The sequence below is a fragment of the Lycium barbarum genome, chromosome 9 (genome assembly GCF_019175385.1).
Source record: "Lycium barbarum isolate Lr01 chromosome 9, ASM1917538v2, whole genome shotgun sequence".
Taxonomy (NCBI): domain Eukaryota; kingdom Viridiplantae; phylum Streptophyta; class Magnoliopsida; order Solanales; family Solanaceae; genus Lycium; species Lycium barbarum.
In genome coordinates, this window is record NC_083345.1 from 125,833,119 (window position 1) to 125,851,977 (window position 18,859).

Genomic DNA, 18,859 nt, shown 5'->3' on the forward strand with positions numbered 1-18,859 from the left:
TACTCATTTTTGAAATATTAAATATAAAAATACAAGGAGTATTAGCGGTCTTGTTTGTCACACATGAGTATACTCTAAATCTACGAATATAAAAGAAGAAGAAGACGATACATAGAGCTTGGAGAAAGTCGTGCCCTTTTAGAAGCCACGAGATCCACTTCAGGAACATTAAATACTGATGGGACAAAAAATAGAATAATCGACAATATGTTGTACTGTTCTTTACTACTCAATAGTTGGAAATATTGAGACCTAGTATATTGCATTAATATTTCCTTTTTATAATCGTGGTGCCTTTGTTAATTTGTGTGTATCTCGCTTATTTTCACAATATGTCTTGTTGTTATCTCTTACTAATATAGGTATCCGATTAATTTGCATGTACCATGACTAATTTCATAGAGTACAGTTTGTTACTTTCCTATAAGCACATGTATCAAGTAACTATGTTTCGTTATTCCTATCAACACATTGGATCAGCTTACATGTACCTCAAAAATTTTTGCGGCGTACTTGTTACCTTCCGCAGGCATATATATTGGATAACTCTGTCTTGTTATATCTTACTAATAGATCTGGGTCAGCTTGCGTTTACTTAGACTAATTTCACAACAAACAATCGTTACCTCTTACAACCACATGCGTATCGGGTAATTCCATCTACTAAGATTTGGATAAATTTAAAGAAATCACATAGTGTGTTTATTTCTGTTGGAATTTAATTCTGAGATCTCATCGACTGCTCACACACTTGAATACATGTTTGTTTACTGTATTTAAGTTATATATATATATATGTCGATAGTGTAATAAAATATTTACACCATCAATATAGTTTAATCTGTTATATAACATATAGTTACTGATTACCATATATTGTAAGTTATCAACTAAAGTTATTAAGCAGAGTTATCTGTAATAATATCTTAAGTAACCCTGAGTATGGTTTAAAAAATAGGAAATACTTTTGCGTATCATTAATTGGGAGCCCTCCATTATTATGTCTTATTCGTGCATTCATTTATTCCTTTTGTTTTATAGAGGCAAATCATAGGGAAGAGATTGAATCCAATGCAAGAATAAATATATTAATAATGTGCTTCACCACTTTGCATCAATTAGCCAAGGACTCTATATTTCCATTGATTGGAAGCTTTTTTAAATATTTTGTTACTTGTACTGTCCATCCCACAAGAGGAAACAAAGAAAAAAGAAAAAAAAAAGGTATTATTTCAGTGTTTACTCTGAAAAGAAAAAAAAAATTATACTCCCTCCGAATAAAAAAGAGTGTTCACTTAGCCAGTTGCACGTTTCTGAAGAAAATACTAACTCTTAGGAAAAAAATAGGTAATTTGACTAAATTAGGTATTGGGATTTAATCACATAGCACTTAATAGGGGAAAATCTGAAAAAAAAAATAAGGTAAATTTTTTCATAATTTGATAAGTGGACACTCTTTTTGACTCAAGAAAAAAAGGTCAAGTGGACACTTTTTTTTTATTTTGAGGGATTAGTAGATACTGCATCGATTATTTTATGTGATAATATGGACTAGATAAGGAGTTTAAGAAGAAAAATGGAATTTATGATCTTAAATATTCTGACATTTTTATGGCTATAAACTTGCATTTTTTTAAGTCTTACATACACCCTCTTTTAACAGCAACATCTCTTATTATTCAATATTCGATTTTAGTTCTTATTTATGATGAAGATGCATGGAATCTCTTCTCATAAACAGACAAACAGTAGTAGTATATAATATTGAGATTCTAAGATTTTATTACCCACTACTTCTTGTACAATTAGGATCTTTGTGACACACCACATGAACTAACAGATTGGATAATAATAGTATATACATCGACGATATAATGATTCTTTTTTCCAATGTCACTTTATTTTAACCTGTCACTATAGCAGAAAGCTGTTATACTAATTTAGTGCAATTGATAAGTTTGCTGTCTGATTATTTATTTGCTGAGAAAATTTTGAGTGGATATGGCAAGCAACTTCTTAACGTGTCTGATTATCATTAGCTGAGAAAATTTGACAGGATGTGGCAAGCAACTTCTTAACGTGTCTGATTATCATTAGCTGAGAAAATTTGCAGTCTGAAACTAAGAAAGGAAAATAGAGAAATCAAAGAATTATTATATTGAAAATAAAAATGATAATATCATCGAGTGACATGGTAGGATTACTGAAATCTTTTTATCAATCAAAAATTTTGAGTGCGAATTTTAAAAAATGAAGGAAATTTCATTAGGGAGCATTTTACCTTTCATGGTGAATTTACCCGGCGTTAATTCAAATTAGCCAAGTCAGTGGACTTCTTCGGATGATTAAACCGGGAAAAAAAAACAAGAGGAAAGTATAAGTTCCACATTTCCTCTTTGATCATGGTCATGTCATATTTGACAATTCTAGGACCACAAGACTGACAAATCATCAATATGTAGTGAATTTGATGTTTCATGTACTACTAGAAAGAACCTTAGAGCTTGGAACTGAAAACTCGTACACAAAATGAAATTGCAATCATGTGGTCTAAAATTCTAATCAGATCTGCAGATATAATTGAGATAGTCAGGTGATTAATTAAGGTCTCTGTAACTGAAATATAAAAATCCGGATTAAGAAAAAAAAACTAACAAAAGAACACTCAAAACTAACAAAAGAATACTCAGCAGAAGCAAATTGGGCCCAAAAGTGAGTACGTAGTTGTTTGGCAATTATAAAGAGATAATGATTAAAAACACATCTCAAGAATTAATTTTTTTTGAGTTTCCTACCTAAATTATCAGGTGTGAGAGTTTCCTACCTAAACACTAATTAGTTTGCAAAATACATCTCAACTATCAGTTGTTTATTTTTCCTACCTAAACTATCATCAACTAGTTTACAAAACAGTTAGTTTGCAAACCAGTTAGTGATAATTTAGATAGGAAAGTCTCACATCTGATAGTTCGGGTAGGAAACTACAAAAAAATGATACTTAAGGTGTGTTTTTGACCTTAACCCAATTATAAATTATAAATTATAAAAGTCAGAAATCGCTGCATAGAATTTACACCTATTTAAGAAATAAGCTTCAAAATTGCACTGTTTTAACTTTTAAGTACCACAATTTTACAGCTCAACTTCAAAAGACATCAATTGAACAAATGAATAATAATGTATGTACTATGACTTTCATATATATATGAATACTGTAATAATGACAACTTTGTAGATCCAGCTACTAAGATAAATTTGGCTAGATTGTACATATATATAGACTAGCATGCCCTAGGCACAAAGAAATCTAATATAACCTATAGAATATAATATTTTCTTTTGTTAAAACAAATTTTGGTTACAGAACCAAGAATTGATAAAAAAATTACAAGCAACGAAATGGAAAATCACAGGCTTTTGTCTGCAGCAGAATTCGAGATCCCGGGACAAGAATCTCAGAAACGAAGTGGCAACCCGTGGTTGAGGAATGTTCTAATGCAACCATCCAATCCCGCAGTGACAACCACGAGACCCCACAAATGACTTGAGCTCAATGCGTTTTGCCAAGCGCTCTTCAAGATCTTGTATTCGGATTTACATATAGAAGGGGACACAGTTGCAGGAGGACTTGAATCGGGCAATTTTTCCTCCGGCCACGTCGCGGAGCCCACCTTTAATAGAGAATCTAAGAAAGATACGCGTCCCAAGGAGAAACAATCTTGTAAAGATGAAGTCTTTGATGGGAGCGAGTTCTCGTTGACATCCCCGTTCGGTAAAACACTTCCTGGTAGTGTTGTCCCTGGATTGGTTTTAAAACCATACCAAGGTATTGCAACTGATGCATTTCCGGAGAAGAAATTCTCGGATGACCGGACTTTCTTCGCTTGGCTAGTTGTTGTTCCGCCTTCATTACTATAGTTCCAGATATATACATTTGAATCCTCAGTGACCGCGAGGACGTGTTTCCCATCCGACGTGAATGATGCAGGACACTGGCTACCCAAATTTTTAGTTCCTGGACAAGCAGCAGAAAAAAGTTTCAGAAAATCTACCTGGTATCAAATCAGAAAGGGAATAACTCAAAACCAATGTTGCTCGAACTCGAGAAAACGACAAAATGGTCCTTTAAGTTTGAGGATAGGTTTAAAATAGTCCCTTAAGTATGCACTTTTAGTCTCTGTATAATATTTTAGCGAACTGTGTCGGTTAGATTTGACGGAAACAGTGAAAAAAAAAGAAAAAGATTTAACTATAAACACCAAGAAAGTCCCATCAAATCCTAAAGTGTGCAACACAAAAAACTACACTAGATACTAAAAAGAGACAAAAATAGCAGAAATTACACATAAAAAAGTTGCACCAAACTCTAGAAAAAAAATAAAAATAGCAGAAACTACAAAAATTGTACCTCTAAATATGAGTACCCGCTTATTTTATTTTTTTCATAGTTCCCGTTAAATCTAGCAGGCATAGCGCTGTATGGAGATTGAAAGTGTTAACTTTTGGCAAACTTAAAGAACTACAACTGTTAAGTACATACTTAAGGGACTATTTTGAACCTAACCTCAAACATAAGGGACTATTTTTGTCATTTTCTCCACGGACTCTTCAAAAATGATGTTGGATGCGTGTCAGATCCTCCAAAAATAGTACATATTTGGAGGATCCAACATAGTGAGGCAGCTTTTGAAGAGTCCGAGCGACATAGCTGAAAACATCTTATCAGAAAGCTCTTGCTTACAAAATCTAGTCTAAAGCTTTGATGAAAACAAGAACTTGGTTTTGGGTTTTTGTGTGTGTGGTGGGGGTGGGGAGGGGGGGTGTAAGAGGGTGCGCAACCAAGACACCTTTGAATTTACTGATGATGTTGGATCCGCGAAGTATTCTAACTTGCGAATCAGCAGAAGTAACCATGACTTTGCTCGAATCGTCTGGGCAGTACTGCATGATGAAAGTCTATGTCAGTTCTCAAGCGCATAAAAATCAGTACAAGAAACCTGAAACCGTTCTTGTGAAAAAGTAAGGAAAAGAAACACAAATGATTACCTGAAATCCAGTTACTCTCTTGTTAGTAAGCTTCTTTTTTCCTTGCAGATATACCTGGAGGCCCATCTGCAAACGATTACCTACAACAAAGAAATGATAGTCCATTACTTTGTCACCACATATCCGACAGAAAAGTCCAACACAAGAATCTTTTGGCAAACCATGAGTAGCATTGAGGGGAAGGGGGGCTGGAGGGCGTGAATCCTTTGGTGTGTGGTACTACACCCCTTAGACAAAGAAAAACAATATATCTCAGATTGTAGAACGGGTAAGCTACACTAAAACAACTGACATTTCAAGCAGTTTTCCAGGGGCCTACCGGAAACAACCCACAAAGGTAGAGGTAAGGTCTACGTACATCTCACCCTTCCCAGACCTCACTTGTGGGACTACACTAGGTATGTTAACTTATGTTTTCCCTTCCTCTGTTGCGGCAATATCACTCCCGAAATGGATTTCTTTTATAACCGTGGTGTTCGGGCCAACTTGCGCGCACCTCGACTAATTCTACAGAGGTACCTGCTGCCTCCCACTACCGCAAGAAATGGAATTTTATAGTACCATTACGGTGGTTATTGTGACAATATGTCATGGAAGGCTTGCCAACCTTCTCCGAAGACATACACTTAACTTCCTTTCTTTACTTCTTGGGCACGCCAATGAATTCTCGATGAGTATTATATGGAAATCATAACTTGCAGAGTGCGGTTAGAAGTTTAGAATTATATGTTTCTCTATAATGACAACCTACTCCAGCAAATTAAGTCACAGGATAAAATCAGTTCCCAGCAAATTGAGAGCATTTATCAGCAAAACAGTGACAAAATGAAAGAACCAGAAAAAGGGTCAAGAAAAGACAAGCTTCCGTACCTACAACATCATAAAAACGGCAATTGCCATCCATGTATCCCACAACGCCACCCTGCACCAGTCACAAGCAACAAACTTAAGTAAGTTCCAAAAATTAAGTAACACTTTTAAGTTTTAATAAGGGGGAAAAATAGGAGGCAATCAAACCTTTCCATCAGGACAATAACAAACAGCAGTCACTATTTCCTTTACATCAGTCCAATCAACCACTCGAGAACCATGCACCTCCCAGAGACGTATTTTCCCATCTATTGAGCCACTAATGAAATAATTATCATCCATGGGATTGAATTCGACACAAGTCACTGCATCCAAGTATGAGATGAGCGTCCAGTTCAAAGTTTAGAAAAGTAGTTCTTGCAAGAAGAGCAAAAAGTGCAGAAATGGGCTCACCATAATTATTATGCGAATAGACACCAAGGCATTTATCATGTCCAACTTGCCAAAGACGAGCTGTTTTATCAACAGAAGATGACAGCAGATACTGCAGCAAATGATGTCCGTACATGAATATTACAACTTAGTCATGTTGGATGATGTTTTTATGACGCCATAAAATATATCGGGTTAATAACACTTTTGGTCCCCCTTAGTGGTAAATTTTAATCTTAGTCCTTGTGATATCTAACTAAGCACATTTAACCTTCAACACAACAACAACAAGCCCAGTATAATCCCACCATGTGGGGTCTGGGGAGGGTAGAGTGTGCGCAGACCTAACCCCCACCTTGAAAGGTAGGGCGGTTGTTTCCGCCAAAGTTATTCCTTGAAATGTGCACTTTTGATCCCTTTGCCTATGAATTTCCACCATTTAATTATCCATGTATTATGTTAAACTTGTACTGTTAGTCTGTTACTCTATATTAATAGTCCAAATAAAACATATTTCCTACACAAAAGGGACCAAAACACACATTAATTAATTGAGGTTAGATGTGTTGAGTCGTATATCATATGGACCAAAATCAGAATTTACCAAAAATTGAGGGACCCAAAAATGCTATTAGTGAGATGTTAATATACTGACCCCATTTTTGGACCATGAAATCGCCAAGACTTCACCCGTATGCCCACGGAACTCGTGCACTGGTTTCTCCGTTATCCGGAATAACTTTGGCGGGAGGACAACACAAGTTGATTCTGATGATTTTCTCATCATTTTCATCCCGTTGGTCTTCTCTCTATTGTCATTGAGAGAAGCTAATTTGGACAAATGGTTCAGTGAGAAGTATAAACAAGAAGGGTCAATATCCTGAACATTGAAGTTTTTAGATATCTCATCTTCAATTACTCTCCAAATCCGCACAGTGCCATCTTTGCCAGCACTTGCCAAGTATTGGCCACAAGGACTGAACTTCATCGTTATGATGGAGCCTTCATGAGCTAGAAATTCTTGGCCTGTGTAAAGCGAGGACAGTTCTTTCGACTCCTTCTTACTGGTGTTGACCCGAACTCTTTGAGTTGATTCGACTCCCTTTGACCTCACTTTATGTCGGGTGGAAACAGTGAGTTTTTGAAGCAAACTTCCCACTTTCGACTTTGTATCAACCATACTAAATCCCTTAAAATCTCTATGCAGCAACTGTTGAACCAAAGCCGATGAACCGAGATTTCTCGTAAACTCTTCAATAGTGAATATCCTGTTTGTACCTACTTCACGTAGTCGGCTAAGCATGCCATCCTTGCCTACTTCATCCGCAACAAACTCCGATCCATTGTCCAGGTTCCTAATTCTCCCATATGTTGGATGATCCTCTTCAGCATCCTCCTCCAATTCCAGAGCTTCATTTGGCTCGAAAGATTCGGAAGATCGACCGGAGAAAAAATTGATTTCGGAATCAGAATTCGCTAGCTCAGCCTCATTGCCATCCCTAATTCTATCAGCATTCGTCTCGCTTTCACAATCCGAGTTCAAACCGATCCATTTCAAGAATCTATGGCGGCGTTCATCGACGCTTTCAGGATCCTGAGTCCAAAATTCATATCCCAAAGCACGTTCAGAAATCTCATTACGAGTAGTACAACCATCAGAGCAATCCGAACCCAAATCAGAGAGAGAACCGGTCTCGTCACGTATATCAAAGAAACTATCTTCTTCAGTCTCATTGTAAGTTCCCATCATTCTTCCAATTCAACACTCAAACTACTCCTTCAAAGAACAGACAATTAAATTTGAAGCAGACTTCGAAAGAAATACATTTTAAAAATTGTCAATCAAACAGGAAAGATCACTAAAAAACCAACCCAATACTTCAATTCACACCACCAACCACAAACAAAATCTCCATAAACAACACAAAGGAGAAATCTTTAAGAGTCTAAAATTCCCATATATGATCAAGAATTTAGCCTAAAAAGTTCCCCAATTATGATAAGAGATAATACTAAACCAACAACCATGAAAGAATAAAAAACAGATCTTTCAAAAGGGTAATCACTTCCCAAAACTAACCCCAAAAGTAATCCCCCATAAACCAAAAAAAAAAAAGGAGAAATCTTTGAAGTCCAAAATTCCTATATGATCAAGAATATAGCACAAAATTCCCTAATTATGATAAAGAGATAATACCAAACCTACAACCATGAAAAAAAATAGATTAAGGGTAATTAAGCAATCAGGTCAACAGATAACTAACATAAACCTGCTTATACTTCTAATTCAGCTAATAATATTGAAAAAATAAACTATTTTGCTTACCTTAAGTACCATGGAATTAATCAAGGAACCCCAGATTTTATTTCACAAAAAAAAAAAAAAAAAACAGAATACAGTAATCAAATTACCAGCAAGAGGATAAGTTGTACCTAGTCAACATAAAACTATCATAAACATGCTTATACTTCTACAAATTCAGAGCAAAAAAAAAAAAAAAATTGCTTACCTTAATTACCATGGAATTATGAAAGAACAGCATAAATTATTTCACAAAAAAAAAAAAAAAATTGATCTTTAGCAACAAAAGGAGAAAGCTTTAGAATCTAAATTTCCCATATGATCAAGAATTGTGACAAAACATAAAATATGTAACCACCCACAACAAGAAGAAAAAAAAAGATCTTTCAAAAGGGTAAATAAGTAACCAAGTTACAACAACAAAAATACAGTAATATTAATCAAATTACCAGCAAGAACATAACTTGTACCTAATCAATATAAAACAAAACATAACCATGCTAAAAAAGAATAATATTTTGCTTACCTTAATTACCATGGAATTATTTCACCAAAAAAAAGATGATCTTTAGTATCTACAGGATAGAAATGAAGACTGAGAACAAAGTGGACTCAAGTCAAAAAAATCCAAATAAAATATATTAAAAAAAAAAAAAAAAAAAAGACAAAACCCCACAAAAAATTGGAAATGATCTCAATAATATGAAGTCAAATAAATTGAAGATTTCAAAGAAAAATTGGGTATGTTTGAAAGTGTAAGGTCAGAGTTGCTATATATTTTCTTAGTTTCTGGCTTTCACTTTCAACTATTAATAATATTCATATGGACGGTTTTACCCTCACGTTGTTGCGTCCTTCCAATTAACGGTTGTAACGAATCGTGTCATGTCTGTTAACAAGAATTATGGCACCGTTCAAAAAATAAAAAAATAAAATGATGTTATTTGTATAATTATAAAAACGTTTGCGGCGGAGCCATGATTTTCATACAAAATGTAAAAAAAAAAAAATAGAATATATGAAGAAGTTAAAGAGATTCAACATTTACGATATGTACGTATGGTTTGACAAGGCACGAGGTTTAAGAAAGAAAAGAGGATTTTTGAAACACGTGGTCTGCAAAAAGTCATAGATATATTTGTGTGGCTGTAAATCAATTCATAAAGGGTAAATTGTGAAGTTTGAAATTAAACTTTTTAAATATAGAGTTGTATCATTCTTATTGGGACAGATTAACAAAAAGTGTATCACATAAATTGAGACAGAGAGAGTAAAAAGTTTGTGATGGAACCGGAAATTTTATTGAAAAAAGTTAAAATTATGAAAAGTAATATACGAAAAATTAAGGAGATTCAACATTTTACGATATATAGGTATAAATAATTATAATTCTGACCTTATATATACAGTATAATTTTCTAACTAAATGAATCCCCTTACACCCTTATAAAAGGGATAAACTATTACTCACTTTGTTTATCCAATGAATGTAACGAAAAGACCTGAAAATAACGAATAATGAAATGGCATTCTTTTATTTTTAGTTTGTTCTTAAAAAAAAAAGTACTTTCTTATATTTAATCTCATAAATTGTTAATGTCATGATTCAGTGTCACAAAAATATTACGATTTATTTAAAACTATAAATTTTTAGGTTTTTTCACTGTCATTACGATTTATTTAAGACTATAAATTTTAGATTCTTTTCTTAAACTATATTTTCAGTCAAATAGGTTAACAACTTAACATATTAACATAAAACAGAGAAAGTGTTTTTACGACTATACAAAGGATGAAATTACTTAATTGTTAGTGTGAGTTGATACGTTGGTTGCTTACATTTCTTAAAGTAAAATTCACATTTTTAAAAGTCATATATATGAAAAATATCATAATTATATAATGTTAATGATTAAATATGTTTGGTAGGATATGCCTCTTCCTAATTCCTACCTACTTTATAAAAAATAAATAAAATGGATCATAGCACATTTGTATAGTGGTAATTGAAATGAATTTGTATAATAATTGACATCAACGTATTCATTAAGTTTAATAATTGACATCAACGTATTCATTAAGTTTTCTATAAAGACGTGAAGCCTTAGTTGTAAAAGATTAAAAAACAAAAAAACAAAAAAACAAAAAAAAAAAAGGTCTACAGAATAGGTACATTAATTCTAAATTATTATACTCAAGATGGAAGTTATTTCTTCTTTAAGTGCTTTTTAAAACTCTGACTGGAAATGTCTGTGAAGTTTTCCTCCTAATAAGAATAAATATTTCAGAACTTGCTAGGCATACAAAAATTGTAAATTGAACAATATCAACAATCAAATAATAATTTTAACATGTCCAACATTTGATGACTTTCTCTAAAAAGATGACTATTCTTGATTCTTTGAAAATCTATATATCTGATTGTCTCCATGAAAGATATATCTAGTCAAATGAAATTCAAAGTAGTGAAAATTAGCTTAACAGTAATCCTACTAGTAACAATAAGATTAATTAAGGACCTGTAACAGCAATGTCATCTTCCATTCTATCCATCATTTTGTTTCTTATTTGTTTTCTTTTCTTTTATTTTTTTGACAGGAGTAATGGAGCAACGATAATGTGATCTAGATTAGGTCACAAGTTCGAGCAATGAAATCGGCTACTGATGCTTGTGTCAAGATAGGCCCTTTGAGTACGTCCCTTACATAGACCCTGACCGGCATAAACGCGCAATACTTCGTACACTTTTTATATTGTTGATTGTTAATTAAAGGTCGGCATGCCTTATAAGAAAATTCCAGAGTACAAAAAACTAAAATTGGGGCCTCTAATACGTCAAAATAATGCATTATGGCCTTTCGCTTGTCACGTTTCCATGGTATATTCAGCTACTCTATGTATCAAGGGTCACTGATTTATTCTAAATTTTAACCAAGAGGGGGAGAGAGAAAGGTTTTGCCAACAATTATCACTTGTGAGAATGGCATGATGAAGTAAGGTACATATCCAATGGCAGGGGCAATGCCACCAGTTTCTATTATAGCGTATTATTGTAAAATTCACATAATTTTGATTTGTTGGGTTAAAACAATCCAGAAAATATTCTAAACATGATGATACCCTTAAGAGTTTAGAGTAAAATTAACATGTAGTTTCTTTTACTTTGCAGTTGTCAATGTGAGATTTTTGTTCGTACACCCAACTATTTCTATCTTGAGTTACACATGACCCATCACTTCATGTGCTTATTTGAAGATTAATTGCGTGCCACACATGTAAATCAACCGAGCATTTATATGACCACCAAAGTCCACTGACTTTTTTTGTTGTTGTGTGCGTGTATGTATCTCCAAAGTTAAGAAAGTAAAGGTAGTAAACGGCCTATAGACAGGCAAAGACACCAAGTCAGACCTCACGCAATAACTCTACCATTTACATACTCTTCTCGCCAAAATATTGACTTTGATATCAGTGATTGGGTTAAACAACTCCGAAAATACTTTTAACATGTTGTGATATTGTCCGTTTTGGGCGAAGCACAATAGAATTCTCCTCAAATGACCTCACACAATTAAGAATTTCCTTTCACCTTACATGTAGGTTTGTTTTTTCTTATTAACTATTAATGTACAACTTTGTTCGCACATCAAATACTGACTATTTCGACTACGAATTAACATTGTATGATCATTTATCATATATTAAATCTCGTAACACCATATATAGTTACCCAAAATATAAAACTTGTTGAAACCAGTTCTCTCAATATAATTCAATTGCCTTTTGACAAATACTAAACGCTAATTTGACTTTTGTTGATTACCGCTAAACAAACAACCACCGCCCGAAGCACACCACACACGGACGCAAAAAGTTTGTGTATAAAATATGACCATGTGATAGTGATTGGTAATATAGAAAACAGTTTAATTGGAAATTAATTATAAATGAATGAGGTGGCTTTGACTTAGTTAATTTTGCTTTCATGTGTGTGTTGGTGTGTCAATTTGAAAAGTTGGTGGCGTGATTTGTTGCGTAAAACCACAAAAGTAATGTATAATATATTATAGCATTACAACCCATACATTGACCATGGAATAGTACAAGACGAGTCATTCATATATCTTTTGGGGGCATTCTCCTTAATAATATTTTTATATTGAGTTTAACTTCTGTATGTGTTGATATATAGTCTAGTACAATCTTTTTACACCATTAAGATGATTTACGATCTAAGACGAATTCAAAATTTAAAGTTTATAATATCAAAATTATTTTTAAGATTCTATGGGTTCAAATTTACTCTTCATTGAAATTTTGATGAATTTTCACACATACACATATATGTGTGTGTTCTGTATCGAATATATTTGGTTTGGATGAACACGTTGTCAACGAGTTGTATCCAGTGCCCCTGCCTGCAAATATTTAACATGGAGTCCATTGTTTATGATTATCCCAATGTACTAATCCAAATATATAACAAATAATCTAGTATAACCTGTTAAAATACAACATTATGTAAAAAAAAATTACACTAACAAGTTCCATAATTAAAGGAATACTCGGCATTAGAGCCCATGCATTGACCATGGAGTAAGGGTGGCAACCGGTTCCAACCGGAACCGGTTATGGAACCGGTTAAGGAACCGGCCGGTTCCGGTTTACCGGTTTTAAACCTCAAACCGGAACCGGTCCGGTTCGGAGTGGTTAAAATCTTTTTTTTTTTTTTTTTTGTATTATATATATATATATTATAGTATTTATTTGTATATTGTAGCTATATTTTCATATGTTATACAACTTTATAATTAAAGTTTAAATATTTACTGACTAACAGCCTAACAGCAAGTCAGCAATACAGAATAGTGCTTTTCGTATACATATATATGTATAACTTAATATATATATATACTAAATATATGTATAAATATATGTATAACTTATTATATATACTATATACTTATATATATATATATATATATATATATATATATATATATATATATATATATATATATACTATATATATGTATAACTTAATATATATACTAAATATATGTATAACTTAATATATATACTATATATATGTATATATATGTATAACTCAATATATATACTATATATACTATGTACTATATACTATATATACTTATATATATGTATAACTTAATATATACTTATATATATGTATAACTTAATATATATACTATACATACTTATATATATGTACTATATACTATATATACTTATATATATATGTATAACTTATTATATATACTATATATATGTCTAACTTAATATATATACTAAATATATGTATAACTTAATATATATACTATATATATGTATATATATGTACTATATACTATATATACTTATATATATATATGTATATATATGTACTATATACTATATATACTTATATATATATGTATAACTTATTATATATACTATATATATGTCTAACTTAATATATATACTAAATATATGTATAACTTAATATATATACTATATATATGTACTATATACTATATATACTTATATATATATATGTATATATATGTACTATATACTATATATACTTATATATATGTATAACTTAATATATATACTATATATACTTAATATATATACTATACATACTTATATATATGTACTATATACTATATATACTTATTATATATACTATATAATATGTATAACTTATTATATATACTATATATATGTATAACTTAATATATATACTATATATACTTATATATATGTACTATATACTCTATATACTTATATATATGTATAACTTAATATATATACTATACATACTTATATATATGTACTATATACTATATATACTTATATATATATATATATATATATATATATATATATATATATATATATATATATATATATATATATATATATATATGTATAACTTATTATATATACTATATATATGTATAACTTAATATATATACTAAATATATGTATAACTTAATATATATACTATATATATGTATATATATGTATAACTCAATATATATACTATATATACATATCTACTATATATACTATATATACTTAATATATACGTACTATATACTAAATATATGTATAACTTAATATATATTCTATATATATGTATATATATGTATAACTTAATATATATACTAAATATATGTATAACTTAATATATATATACTATATATACTTAATATATATGTACTATATACTCTATATACTTATATATATGTATAACTTATTATATATACTATATATATGTCTAACTTAATATATATACTAAATATATGTATAACTTAATATATATACTATATATATGTATATATATGTACTATATACTATATATACTTATATATATATATATATATATATATATATATATATGTATATATATGTACTATATACTATATATACTTATATATATGTATAACTTAATATATATGCTATACATACTTATATATATGTACTATATACTATATATACTTATATATATATGTATAACTTATTATATATACTATATATATGTCTGACTTAATATATATACTAAATATATGTATAACTTAATATATATACTATATATACATATCTACTATATATACTATATATATTTATATACTATATATACTTATATATTTAATATATATACTATATATACTTATATATATGTACTATATGCTTATATATGTGTATAACTTAATATATATACTATATATACTATATATACTTATATATGTGTATAACTTAATATATATACTATATATACTTATATATATGTACTATATGCTTATATATGTGTATAACTTAATATATATACTATATATACTATATATACTTATATACTATATATGCTTATATATGTGTATAACTTAATATATATACTATATATACTATATATACTTATATATATGTACTATATACTATATATACTTACTTATATACTTTAGTTTTTTTTTTTTTTTAATTTTTTACCGGTTAAACCGGTTTAACCGGTCCGGTTCCAGTTTTACCGGTTTAACCGGTTCCGGTTCCGGTTTAACCGGTCCGGTTACCGGTTAAAACCGGTAAGGCCAAACCGGTTGCCACCTCTACCATGGAGTATACATTTAACTTTATACATTCGAGAAGACCACTTATTCCATAGTATTTTTGGCGTTTTCTTTCCTAATTTATATTTTCATATTGTCATGCTACCTTCACTGATATATGGTCAAAAAACCTTTTGTTATACTAATTGGAATATATGCATTCATTCTAGATATGGAGAAAGATTTGAACATGCAGGAATACTTTCGAGAAGAATTGACACATAATTCAAAATAAGCAAGGGCATGGTTGGGCCTTTTTCTTTTGAAGAACAAATTTTGACATTATCCTTAGTACTGATACTTGTTTTTTAATCTACGTTGATCCTTTAAAACCTATGAAAAACCACGTAGTTACATGCAAAATAGGGATGTTAGAGTTTAGTGACCTTATAAATATCGAAATGTAGCATAATAAAACGTATAGCATTATGTTTTAAACTTAAAACAACAATAACAACACATACTCACATACTCAGTATAATCTGACACAAGTGAAATCTGGAGTGGGTGATTGTAAGCAAACCATCCCATACCTTTTTGGGTTAGAGAGAAACACAAACATTATGTTTTAAACATAAGGAGAGAAAGAAAAAAAAAAAAGTGGCAATAACTAAAGTGAGATGAATAGATAATAGATGTTGAACCCCTGACTTCTTCGTATATTTACCTTTTAGAATTTTTGAACCCCCTGGATGAAAATCCTGGTTCCGCCACTGATGAGAATTATTCACTTTTTTCGGAATACTTTTTCACTTTTTTCACTTTATGGTGTTGTTGTATTTGGAATTCAAGTTGTCTTTGGAATTTGAAAAACAACCAAAACCTTGTTTTTCACTTTTTTTCATTTTCTGTTTTGGACCTTTACTTTTGTCTTTTTGTTTTCAATTTTTACCCTAAAAGCTCATACAACTTTTTTTACTAGTCAGAGGCAACTTATGTTACTCAGTTGCTCTCCGCTCTGACAACATTGAACATCATGTGCTAAAAAGCCTCTAAAACAAAAGAAGCAAGGAATTTTGCAACAAAACCATATTTAGAGATGCTATATTTTTTGTGTACACCAGTAAGCCTCCCAGTTGCAGCCTTTTGATGGAAAGAAACCATCAGTTTTGAGCATTGCATAAGCTAATCTCAAGTATAATTGCTATATTTCTCGCACTGGTTATGTTTATTAATTGCTTTGGGTGATTTTGCTAGTTTTTAGAAATTAAAGGGTATAAATCATATTTCATGTTTTTTATGAAAAATACATTTCAACAACCAAATATTATTTGCAGAAACTATGGCCAAACACAACTCCAATTTTAAAAATTTCAAATAAAGTGAAATTATTTTTTATTTCTATGGCCAAACGCCTACTTAATTTGCTCAAAAGTGAACCTTGGACTATAGTCTAAAATAGTCCTTAGTTGTGTGAGAGAGAAAAGAGGATCGTTTATTCGATAATTATCTACTACAATACAAAGGGATGACGAGTGAAAATTTCTGGAAAATTGAAAGACATAATGACTTAGACATTGAGGCCCAGGCCCATAGGCATTTCCCAGTGGGCTCTATTAATTGGAATTAGAAAGCGTAATGCATGTGGTGTGGGTGCTGGGTGAGGGGCCTTTTTATGAACTTAAGTATAATTGTTTGGAATATTATACCAACGTGGCAATTATTGGAATAAGTTAGACCCCATTCATAGATTTCCCCTAAGATATTGTGGTCCTTTATGAAATCTATGACACACACTAGAGGAGCATTGAGATTTTATTTGAAAATGATTGCCAATTATATGTTTCACCATTTTTATAGTACCAATTTAGACCATCTGATATGACAAATCGTATCGATAATGTCATATGAAGTTTCTTATGTTTTAATTTAGAATAAAATAATTCTAGCGTTCTAAAATAGTCCATTAATTTAGTCTTAAAAGAAAAAAACAAGTTATGTTATATAGATTTCTAAATGATGGAACTGTATCATTTGGGGGCAAAAGAAACATATTGATTTCTAAATTATGGAACTATATCATTTTGGGGCAAAAGAAACATACATATGTACCACAACCATTGATCATAATTCATAATTCGTGCCGTGTAGAACTTTTTAAAGGGAAGATACATTTTTTTTTAGCGCGGATTGTCCTTCTTTTGGGGTGGTCTTTAATTTTTGGCCCTTCAATTGCTGGTCTTTAATTTTTGTCCTTTGCTTAAAAAAGTGACCAAAAATATTTTGAGGTTCTAGGTTCCAACCCCTGCTCAATAAAAAATAAAAAAAAATCGCAAGGCAAGGCTTTGGAAAAAGTCTACCTTATGCGACATAGGTTGCCTTAAGACATAACTAAAGTTATGCCAAATCCGGCATAGGTTGCCTTATAAGATAACTAAAGTTATGCCAGATCTGGTATAGGTTGCCTTAAGGTATAACTAAAAGTCTGCCTTATAAGGCAGCCTATGTCGGATCCGGCATAACTTTAGTTATGCTTAAGGCAACCTATGCCGTCTTACCTTGCGAATTTTTAATTTATTTTTATGCCTGAGCTGAAGTTCGAATTCAGAATCTCAGAATATTCTGGCCGAACGGCAAAAATTAAATACCAACAATTTAAGGGGCAAAAATTAAAGACCACCCCGAATAAGGGACATTGCTGCGAATTGCCCGGGAAGATATCCTATACCAATAACTTTTTATTCTCAAAACTAGAACCCGAAACTTTTTATTAACAATGAAGTGATCCCATCAATTTCACTGCATCTTTTTAACTGTCCCTGGTTCTTACTTTACTAAGTACAGTATTTGATTCCTAGGAAATGCGGCTTTTTGAGTTGGGAGAGTGAAATTTCAACAATTTATTTGGTACTTGTCATACTAGCTAGGCCTTTCTAGTGCACTAGTGGCCCTATTTGCAAACGAGTCATTGGGCACTTGGCCCAATGCGCATCATTTGGGGCCCAGAAGAACCAATTCCATGCAACTCAGTCCAAAGTTGATTCTTCGACGGTCAAATACTGTTCCAAGTGGTATGAGTGACTAAATTATTTGGGATTATAATTCTGGAATTATAATTTTTGGATTAATTTATCTCACCTTCACTTAGGAGGTGGATAAAGTAATCTCAAGTTTGATAGATAAGGTGGAATATTCAGGATTAAATTTGGGATAAAATTTA

At 31.2% G+C, this 18,859-nt stretch overlaps 1 protein-coding gene across 2 annotated transcripts; it reads right to left on the reverse strand.

The window, feature by feature from the left end:
* Positions 1–3,159: 3,159 nt before the first annotated feature.
* Positions 3,160–9,327, reverse strand: LOC132609951 (uncharacterized). 2 transcript variants are annotated; one of them, XM_060324174.1, is made up of 8 exons: positions 9,117–9,327; positions 6,944–8,059; positions 6,310–6,400; positions 6,064–6,221; positions 5,917–5,968; positions 5,047–5,126; positions 4,848–4,941; positions 3,160–4,015 (listed from the first exon to the last, which is right to left on the reverse strand). In XM_060324174.1, the coding sequence occupies exons 2-8, from the start codon at positions 8,036–8,038 to the stop codon at positions 3,456–3,458; spliced, it is 2,130 nt and encodes a 709-aa protein (XP_060180157.1). In that variant the 5' UTR covers positions 8,039–8,059; positions 9,117–9,327; the 3' UTR covers positions 3,160–3,455. The 2 variants fall into 2 exon arrangements, with proteins under 2 accessions (XP_060180157.1, XP_060180156.1); XM_060324173.1 differs by having other exon boundaries at positions 6,944–8,065.
* Between the last annotated feature and the right edge of the window lie 9,532 nt (positions 9,328–18,859).

Coding starts and splice junctions, on each gene's coding strand:
- LOC132609951 (XM_060324174.1), bottom strand. CDS start 8,038: ATGATGGGAACTTACAATGAGACTGAAGAAGATAGTTTCTTTGATATA. Junction 6,401..6,943: donor TTTCATGGTCCAAAAATGGG/GTCAGTATATTA, acceptor CATTTGCTGCAG/TATCTGCTGTCATCTTCTGT. Junction 6,222..6,309: donor CTATTCGCATAATAATTATG/GTGAGCCCATTT, acceptor ACTTGGATGCAG/TGACTTGTGTCGAATTCAAT.